Source organism: Nematolebias whitei, chromosome 2, assembly GCF_014905685.2.
Source record: "Nematolebias whitei isolate Nwh7 chromosome 2, NemWhi1, whole genome shotgun sequence".
NCBI classification, from domain to species: domain Eukaryota; kingdom Metazoa; phylum Chordata; class Actinopteri; order Cyprinodontiformes; family Rivulidae; genus Nematolebias; species Nematolebias whitei.
The window spans coordinates 4,336,105-4,346,212 of NC_056499.1; the positions used below are offsets into that span (position 1 = coordinate 4,336,105).

Consider the following 10,108-nt stretch of genomic DNA (forward strand, 5'->3'; position numbering starts at 1 on the left):
TATATATATATATATATATATATATATATATATATACGTCAATTTTCACACACACAAAAAAAATCTGCCTAAACTTCATGTTGTCGAGGCATCGCTGATGCATCTTAGGCTTTTAAACCGTGGATGGCTGAATGTGCACTCAGCTAATTTTGACCGGTGGGGGGTCTCTTATCAGGTCACTGAGCTGACAAATCAGAGCACAGTGGGATTTCCTGAAAGGCTTTCCTCACCAGCTTCTCTCTCACATAAAATAAATGAAAATACTAACGCAAGTGTACAAGGACTCTAAGGTGGAAGTGTTTTGTGACTCGGTGTATAAATTACTGAACACCTTTTAACGGGTTGGAACTGAGTATCACATTGGAGCCGATTGTTACGGATTTATCTGCTTCAGTTACGGGAGAAATCTATTAAAAAGATGATTGTGACACTGAAAATTAGGAAATTTGTCAAACTGTTGCAGCTGATTCCTTAACACACAGCAGCAACATCTTATATTTAATACACACCCAAAGAATAAACACAACACAATGCTCAAGTCAAATTATTTTCCTCCAGTGAAGTTATGTAAAAAGTTTTATGTAAAAAGTAAAACACTTTATAAGCTTCCTCCTAAGAGCACTTTTTTCCTCATCTCGCCCTCGAGCGAGACGGACGCCTTTTCCTCCATCTCCTGCCTTCTTCCTGCTTTTGCTCTCTGTCCTGTGTATCGGAGCTTCTACTTACACATCTTCTGAACCGTAAATCACTGTTATGGATTTGGTACGCTGGACTTTTAACGCAATTGATAAACTTTTTTCAACCAAGCGACAGGATGCTGGAGAACCCTCATGCCCAGGATAGATGCACGTGGCTGGGTTTGTCATGGATCCGTGGGGGGAGTGGAAGCTGATGCGCCTGTCTTTATTGTCTCTGGAGGATGTCGAACATTTATACATCGTTGGATTTATGAAAGGAGGGTTTCCAGTTTTTGGCACCGGTGGAGACCTATGTTATCGGCTACTAAGGAAGATGTCGGCAGCAGTTTCGGCCATGGCAAAGCTGCCTACCTTATGTGAATCATTACTTTGTGCTTCGAGCTCACAGACTCAGATGATTTAAGAGCTCAGTCATAAGCTGGAAGCGATTTATGAGAATCGTAGGCCACTTGCGAAGCTCGCCAACATGTTGGGGTTGACCTTGGAGAAGGCTAATAAGCACAGATCAGCGAAAAGCTCACCAATCTGGCCATTTTGGATTATCGAGAGTATCAGCAGAACTCAAGGCTGATGAGAAAAATAGTCTGCCTGCACAAAAACAACTGTGGCTTATTTGAATCTGGCCCTCCCTGTACGGCCTTGAATAGGCCAACTTATCACCTCTTAGGACCTCTCTAAGTGGCTTTAAGAATCTGTTGGGCTCCTGGCAGGGACCAACGCAGACATGTTCCTGTTTTTAGTTTTCTACATTCACCTTAGAATCTAACTGGTTTTTTGTTACCTTTTTCTTTTAGCCATCCTATTTGTAAAAAAACAACAAAAACAAACAAAAAAAACTGCATTAGGACTTTTTATAATTGTTTATTGTTGTCGCTGTTGTCCATTGTTGTCATCTTTCTTTGCTGAAACCAGGTCTCTCTTGTAAATGAGTCCTCGAGGCTCAGTGGGATTACCAGTCTAAATAAAGGTTGAATGAATCAAATTGCTCCTGGGGATGTGTAAACCAAGAAAGCTCTGCTCTATCCACTCCCCCTGAGAACTTCTGTGAACACTTATCAGAGCTGTACCGGCTGACAGTGTAACATCTTATCAGGACTATGGAACTATGTGGAAGTGTTTCATAGACAAATCTCACCGTCTTGTCATCAAATGCATAATGTGTCTATAAATGTGCTTGCTGGTAGATTTTTTAAAATGTCTTAAATCGTGTCCTGACAAGAACAAGATGTGAAGAGATCTTTTTTTTAATACCCACTATCCTCATGGTCTTTCCCCTGTTTTTAATCTAAAGAACAAGGGCCGCGCTCCTACGAGCTGCAGCCACGTACACTCTGCCCATCTTTCGGACGACTGTACGGAACACAATTTTGCTGTAATTCACTGTGCAATGACAATAAAGCTTATTCTGATTCTGAAGGATCGTCATGTAAAGCTGCTCACATATGACCTAAGTGAATATTAGAGTCCACGACCAGAGGCATGACGCCATCACTCACCCTAATGCCCAGTTCGACATTTTCTCCGCCGTACACCTCCATGCCTTCATCCAGCAGACCGATCTCCTCGAAGTACAGCCTGTCCACCACGAAGCAGCCAATCAGAGCCGGGCTCCTGGAAGATTGAAGACGACAAACATTAGTTTTGTTTTTCTGTTGCTGTAGCGACAGTAAGGACAATGAAAAATATTTGACCGTGCAAAACATTACTCGTTCAAACAGCCGCAGGGATGGACTTTTTACTGGGCTGTCATTTGTCTGACGTTAACGTCGCATGTCAGTTGGCCTAATAAATCAAAGTTTACTTACTGAATCGGTGCACTTTTGTTGCTTGTGTGCCACCAGGACTTTGGGGGATTAAGGTAGCGGCACCACAGCTCCCAGTCAAAGCCCTGAGCAGACAGTGGATACTCTTCGATCTCAAACGTGTCATATTTGATGTTGTCAAAGGACGGGGATATTATGCGAGTTCTGTCCTCCTTAATTCTCTGCAGAATAGGTTCGGCCCTATAGAAAAGGAGGAAAAGAAACATTTTCACAGTTTGTATTGGGTTTCACAAGCTCTCGATTGTGCTTGAGAAATAATAAAATAAAATTCAACCCAGTATAAGAGCAGAAAAAACCAGCTGGATAATTGATGGTAAAACTGTTAATATTTCATCAAATCATGAGGCAATAAGTGATTTTTATTCACCTACAGTTCAGTTAGAATTACTGTGCAACACCCTTACTTTAATATTACTGCTATAGACGATTAGTATTATAATTGTGTTAAACTAAATTTCTGAGAAAATGAGACGGCTGTTCTAAACAAATGTTGTTTTACCACAGCCCAAATTCACACATAGTTAAAATATCTAATGACAGTTGTGTCTTCTGTGCAGATTTAGTGTTAAAAGTAAACTAAGCAAGTGTGAGCAGACGGTCACATTTTTTTTCTCGATAATCTGATTGGATTACCACCACAATATGATATATTTCAAGTTATGATGTGGTGCAAAATTTCCTTGACTCTAAGTTAAAATTTTATGATTCTGCCAGTGGGTGTGTAAATATTGAATTCTAGCTTCTGCAGTGGTTTCCAAACTGCTTTCACTTGAACACAGGTTGTAAAATGACCTGAATAGATTTGTACTTCTAGAAAAGGAATCAAAGTACATCAAAGTGATCATTAAATGTTGGAATGACGAGCATCTTAGGTTCTGATGCAAATGTGCTTTTGTTTGTGCATTTCTGAAAGTTTACGGAACAATCAGTGGTTGGAGGACGACAAATGTAGGAAAAGGTCACCATTTTGTACAGTAATGTCTAAAAGGTATCACAATCTGCAATCACAGTCATGTCACTCACTGGAATAACCTAGACTAGAGACGAGACTAGTGGACCTGCAGCTGATCTGTGAAAGCAGTGCACCAGTCAGTGAAAGACATTTGATTAGAGAAAGGTCACAAAGGTCAGCCCTTGTTCATGTATGGTTAAAATAAATAAATGACAAATAAATGAATAAATAAATAATAACAACAACAATAACAATAATAATATTTTTTTTCATTCAAAAATGTATGTATATATATATATATATATATATATATATATATGACTCTTTAGGTATGAAAAACATGTAAATAATTTTCTTTCTGAAACAAATTGTATTTATTTAGAAAAAACAACAAATAAACAAATATCCATCCATCCATCCATTTTCTTGCGCTTATCCGGAGTCGGGTCGCGGGGGTAGCAGCCTAAGTAGGGAGACCCACACATCCCTCTCCCCAGCCACTTGGCCCAGCTCCTCTGGGGGAACCCCGAGGCGTTCCCAGGCCAAGAAACATAGTCCCTCCAGTGTGTCCTGGGTCTTCCTCTGGGTCTCCTCCCAGTGGGACGTGTCTGGAACACCTCACCAGGGAGGCGTCCAGGAGGCATCCTAAACAGATGCCCGAGCCACCTCAACTGACTCCTCTCGATATGGAGAAGCAGCGGCTCTACTCTGAGTCCCTCCCTGATGACCGAGCTCTCACCCTATCTCTAAGGGAGAGCCCAGACATCCTGCGGAGAAAACTCATTTTGGCCGCTTGTATCCGAGATTTCATTCTTTCGGTCACAACCCAAAGCTCGTGACCATAGATGAGGGTAGGAACGTAGATCGATCGGTAAATTGAGAGCTTCGCCTTTTGACTCAGCTCTCTCTTCACCACGACAGACCTGTACAGTGCCCGCTTCACTGCAGATGCTGCACCTATCCGCCTATCGATCTCACGCTCCATTTTTCCCTCATTCGCGAACAAGACCCCAAGATACTTGAACTCCTCCACTTGGGGCAGGACCTACTCCCTGACCTGGAGAGGGCACTCTACCCTTTTCCGGCTCAAGACCATGGCCTCGGATTTGGAGGAAGTGATACTCATCCCGGCCGTGTCGCACTCTGCTGCGAACCGCTCCAGCGAAAGCTGTAGATCACCATCTGATGAAGCCAACAAGACCACATAATCTGCAAAAAGCAGGGACGCAATCCTAAGGCCACCAAAATGGATCCCCTCAACACCTTGGCTGCGCCTAGAAATTCTGTCCATAAAAGTTATGAACAGAATCGGTGACAAAGGGCAACCTTGGTGGAGTCCAACTCTCACCGGGAACAAGCCCGACTTACTGCCGGTAATGCGGACCAGCTCTGACACCGGTCATACAGGGCTCTAACAGCCCGTATAAAAGGGCTTGGTACCCCATACTCCTGGAGTACCCCCCACAGGGTTCCCTGAGGGATACGGTTGAACGCCTTCTCCAAGTCCACAAAGCACATGTAGAGCAAACTCCCGCGCACCCTCCAGGACCCTGCTGAGAGTGTAGAGCTGGTTCAGTGTTCCACGACCAGGACAAAAACCGCACTGCTCCTCCTGAATCTGAGGTTCGACTATCCGACGGACCCTACTCTCCAGAACCCTCAAATAGGCCTTAACAGGGAGGCTTAAGAGCGTGATCCCCCTGTAGTTGGAACACACTCCACGGTCCCCCTTTTTGAATAGGGGGACCACCACCCCGGTCTGCCAATCCAGGGGAACTTCCCCCTATGTCCATGTAATATTGCAGAGTCGCGTAAGCCAACACAACCCTACAACATCCAGAGCCTTAAGGAACTCCAGGTGAATCTCATCTGTCCCTGGGGCCCTGCCACCGAGGAGCTTTTTAACCACCTCGGTGACCTCAGCACCAGAGATTGGAGGGCCCAACCCAGAGTCCCCAGGCTCCACTTCCTCAGTGGAAGACGTGCCGGTGGGATTGAGGAGGTCTTCAAAGTATTCCGCCCACCGACCCACGACATCCCGAGTTCAGGTCAGCAGCACAGCACACCACCCCCACTATAAACAGTGTTGGTGGTGTACCGCTTTCCCCCCCTGAGACGCCGGATGGTGGGCCAGAATCGCCTCGAAGCCGTGTGGAAGACATTCTCCATGGCCTCTCCAAACTCCTCCTATGCCCAAGTTTTTGCCTCAGCGACCACCCGAGTCACATGTCACTTGGACTGCCGATACCTATCAGCTGCTTCCGGGGTCCCACAGGCCAAAAAGGCCCGATAGGACTCCTTCTTCAGCCTGACAGCATCCCTCACTGCTGGTGTTCACCACCGGGTTCAAGGGTTGCCACCGCGACAAGCATTGACAACCTTGCGGCCGCAGCTCTGGTAAGCCACCTCAACAATAGAGGTATGGAACATGGCCCACTCGGACTCACTGTCTCCCACCTACCCCGGAACATGTTCGAAGTTCTCCCGGAGGTGGGAGTTAAAACTCCGACTCACAGGAGACTCTGCCAGACGTTCCCAGCAAACCCTCACAATACGTTTGGATCTGCCAGGTCTGACCAGCATCCTCCCCCACCATCGGAGCCATCTCACCACCAGGTGAGATCAGTGGACAGCTCCGCCTCTCTCTTCACCCGAGTGTCCAAGACATGTGGCCACAGATCAGATGAGACGATGACAAAGTTGATCATCGAACTGCGGCCTAAGGTGTCCTGGTGCCAAGAGCACATATGGACACCCTTATGCTTGAACATGGTGTTTGTTATGGACAATCCATGACAAGCACAGAAGTCCAACAACAGAACACCACTCGGGTTCAGATCAGGGGGGCCGTTCCTCCCAACCATACCCCTCCAGGTCTCACTGTCATTGCCCACATGAGCATTGAAGTCCCCCTGCAGAACAAAGGAGTCCCCAGGAGGTGCACTTTCCAGTACCCCCTCCAAGGAGGGGGGCTACCCTCTCATTCACCGGGGTGAACCCCAACACACAGGCACCAAGATGGGGGGGCAATAAGTATGCCCACTCCTGCTCGGCGCCTCTCACCAGGGGCAACTCCAGAGTGGAAGAGTGTCCAACCACTCTCAAGGAAACTGGTTCCAGAGCCAGAGCCATGCGTAGAGGTGAGTCCGACTATTTCTAGCCGGAACCTCTCAACCTCATACACCAGCTCAGGCTCCTTCCCCACCAGTGAGGTGACATTCCAAACAAATAAATAAATAAGAATAAATAAATAAATAAATAAAAGAAGGGAAAAATTGTACAGAAGATTTAAAATAAAAATCAGAATTACAAACGAAGGGTAAAAAAGCGCATCATGTAACACCGGCTGAGCATCGGCTGCACGTCGATGGGCATACATTTCTGCTCGTTGTGCAACAAATCAACAAACAGCACGCATCGTGAGTCATCCACCGCTGTGTGGAGGAAATGAAAAAGGAGGCAGTTGTAGAGCTAAAGCATGGTTACTTTTATAAACAGTAACTGAAGTCTAAGCAGCAATTCCCTGTGTGTCAGAACATTAGAACAGCCTCTGCACGTGTTTTTTTAAACCTAAACTCAAATAATCCAAGTTTTCTAACAACGTCAGAGCAGCTGTGTTTGTCCATTCATTACACGCAGCTAAACTGGCACACTCAAACAAATAAGCATTTATTCTAAGAAATATGGAATAAACTTTAACAACAAAAAAATGTATCAAAATATTTCAAATAAATGTTCTTTCTTTACTTTGTAGAATTCCATCACATTTATTTCTAGTTTACAACAAGCTGAAATTGCTTTAAAATTGTAAGTTTACTTTAAATATCAGTTTGTGTGCTGGAAAAGACCAGTGCTTGGGTCTTTTGCAGCACTTTGCCCGTTTCTTGTCGTCTTTTTGCCAACACTTTAAATGTGTTAAAATTAACATTCAACTGATGGCCTAAGAAAAATGCATACAATTCCATTTTAGCTGTTTTATTGTGATTTTATGGCCAATAATTGTAATAGTTTTTAGAGTAATAAAATTGGTTATGTGCAAATTCTTGTGTGTTTTTGCACCATTTTAAATAAAATAAATATAGAATAATTTGAACATTTAAAACGTTTCATTATTCAAGAGCTTGACTGAGGTTGTTCTTCTAGTTAAAGTGAAAATCAAACATTTTGTCGTTGTTTGATGTGAATACAGGAACTATTAAAATAAAAATCTAACTTTGCGAGCTGTGTTTAAAAATAAAATTGTTTTAAAGCCCTCCCACAGATCAAATGACACAAGAGCCTTGTGAGTGACTCACCAGCCGACATTGAACTCAACGTGGGCATCGAACAGGGCAACAACCGGGGCAGTGGTGGCCCTCCATCCGCTCACTCTGGACCGGATCAGACCCTCCTGCTTGGCATGCCGTACCACCTTAATGAATCCTGGACGCTGGTTGTTGGTCTCGGACACAAAATCCTGCAGCTTCTCCTTCAGCTCATCTACAAAAAAAGCACACATACGCAGATGCATTTTTCATCAAGAGCAAAATAGTTTTTGAAGAGCCCATTTGTGAGTGAAGTGAAAGACGCCTCAAGGAAAATTTCCACCCACAAGATTTTGACATGTCCTCCTCCAGTGGGCAGCATTTCTGTGGTCAGGGGCCAAGGAAGGAGACGCTTCACTGCTTTGATCAGTGAACCAAAGAGGCCGCAGCTTGAGCCAGCTCTGCAGACCTGACATGGGCCTAACAGTCATAACGCTGCACGGCAAGGTTGAAGACTCATGCATGTAGACTTTGGTAAAAAAAATTACCTTTAACTGGTTTTACATCAAGCAATGAATTATATTCTGCAGGACGAGTTTTTTTGTTTTCTTTCAGCTGTGTCCTTCTTCAGGGGTCGCCACAGCGAACTAAAAGATTCTGCAGGACAAGAGTAAGTGTCACTTATTTCTGTTTGATGGTAGCAGCATGTCTGCCATCCTTTCTCAGAAATGTACTAACTTTAAACAGTATTTAATCTTGACTTTAAATTAAAATAATGTCCAGGATGATCAAAAAGCTGTAAAACATTATAACTGGACACAGTTAGAAAACAAATCTCCACTGAACTGTCAATCAAATATAGCATTACATTTCACATGGACCTTTGAGTTTGCATTTGAGATCGGCTGCTTCAGCTGAACTTTACTAACGATGACGTTGTGTTAAACTGCAAGAAACTGCAGGATATTATTCTACTGCATCCCAAGATATGAATATATTAGAATAAATTAAATGTATTTACACAGTGAATAGCCTTTTCTCTGTATTTAGTGAAACAGATTTTGTATTTTCTGGACACACATTATGAAGACATGGTCATAATTCAGTTATCATTTTTCACATGCTATCCTGCTGTAACTCACAGCCATGTAATAATACCTCATTTCCTTCGTATTATGTTATGACCATGACCATGATGATCGTGCAATGAGATATTTTAATTAGTTTGCATGGTCATTTTTGCATGCTTATTTAAATTTCATATAACAGCTGCAACAAAACTATAGAAATGAAACAAAAAACAAACTGAATTAAAGGTCTATCACCTCAATGAAATGCACCTGCCACCTCTCAGAGGCTTTTAGACGGAGATATTTTGTTTGCTTTCTCTGTTGCAGGTCCAAGACGGTGGAATGAGTTGCCACTGCGTGTCAGGCAGGCTCCCACACTCACATTCTTTAAGTCTTGCCTGAAAACCCACTTTTATTCCGTTGCCTTTGACATGGTGTGATTTGATTTGATCCTGTCTGTAGTCCACAGTGTTGGTCATTTAGTTATTATCCACTGTTATTTGTGTCTATATTTTTATTTTATTTTATTATTATTTATTTTATTTGTCCGCTGTGCTTGTTTGTTTCTATTGTACAGCACTTTGGTTGGCCTTGTTGCTGTTTTAAGTGCTCTATAAATAAATTGGTATGATATGGTTTGTTTGGGCATCTGGTAAGGATGCTCCCTGGGCACCTCCCTAGGGAGGTGCTTCGTGCATGTCTGACTGGGAGGAGACCCTGGGAAATACCCAGGACATGCTGGAGAGACTACTTCCTGTTGGTTGGCCTGGGAATGCCTTGGAGTCTTCCCAGAAAAGCTGGAAGAGGAGGCTGTGGAGAGAGATGTATGGACCTCCCTGCTCAAGATGCTGCCCCCGAGACCTGACTTTGGAACAAAAGGAAGATGATGGATGGATGGATGCATGGATGGATGGATGGATGGATGGAAGTTTCATTATAATCTGTTCAGTGATTTGTGAGAAGTTTTGCAGTTGATAATTAACAGAAACGTTTTGAACACCGAACTCTTATGGTCAGTTATAACTCAGTTTAATTTGGGGGTTAGTCCCAGCTACTGTAAAAAAAACTGTAAAAAACTCATAAAGTCACACTAAGTTTTGTGTTGTGGTAGGATTAACTCCAAATCTTCATCAGATGTAGATCAATGATTACTTCAGACCACAACATTGTTCTTCTTTTGCTTTTGGCAGTGAATACGGTACTTACACAAGGAAAAGTTATTAAAAACCGCCCTGATGTTGCTCAATAATACAGGTAGATAAATCTAACGAGGTTGAATCAGGTCTTCTGGACGGATTCTTCTTTAAGAAGAATCCGTCCA

The 10,108-nt window shown here is 43.4% G+C and overlaps 1 protein-coding gene across 1 annotated transcript in view; it reads right to left on the reverse strand.

Annotated features, from left to right (window-relative positions):
* Nucleotides 1–10,108, reverse strand: part of galnt18b (UDP-N-acetyl-alpha-D-galactosamine:polypeptide N-acetylgalactosaminyltransferase 18b) — a 149,402-nt gene that overhangs the window by 60,657 nt on the left and 78,637 nt on the right. Inside the window, exons 4-6 of the mRNA XM_037692780.1 lie at nucleotides 7,769–7,952; nucleotides 2,504–2,701; nucleotides 2,195–2,309 (exon numbers count right to left, since the gene is read on the reverse strand). Of these exons, the coding sequence (XP_037548708.1) occupies nucleotides 2,195–2,309; nucleotides 2,504–2,701; nucleotides 7,769–7,952 (497 nt within the window). The remainder of the gene's footprint in view (nucleotides 1–2,194; nucleotides 2,310–2,503; nucleotides 2,702–7,768; nucleotides 7,953–10,108) is intronic.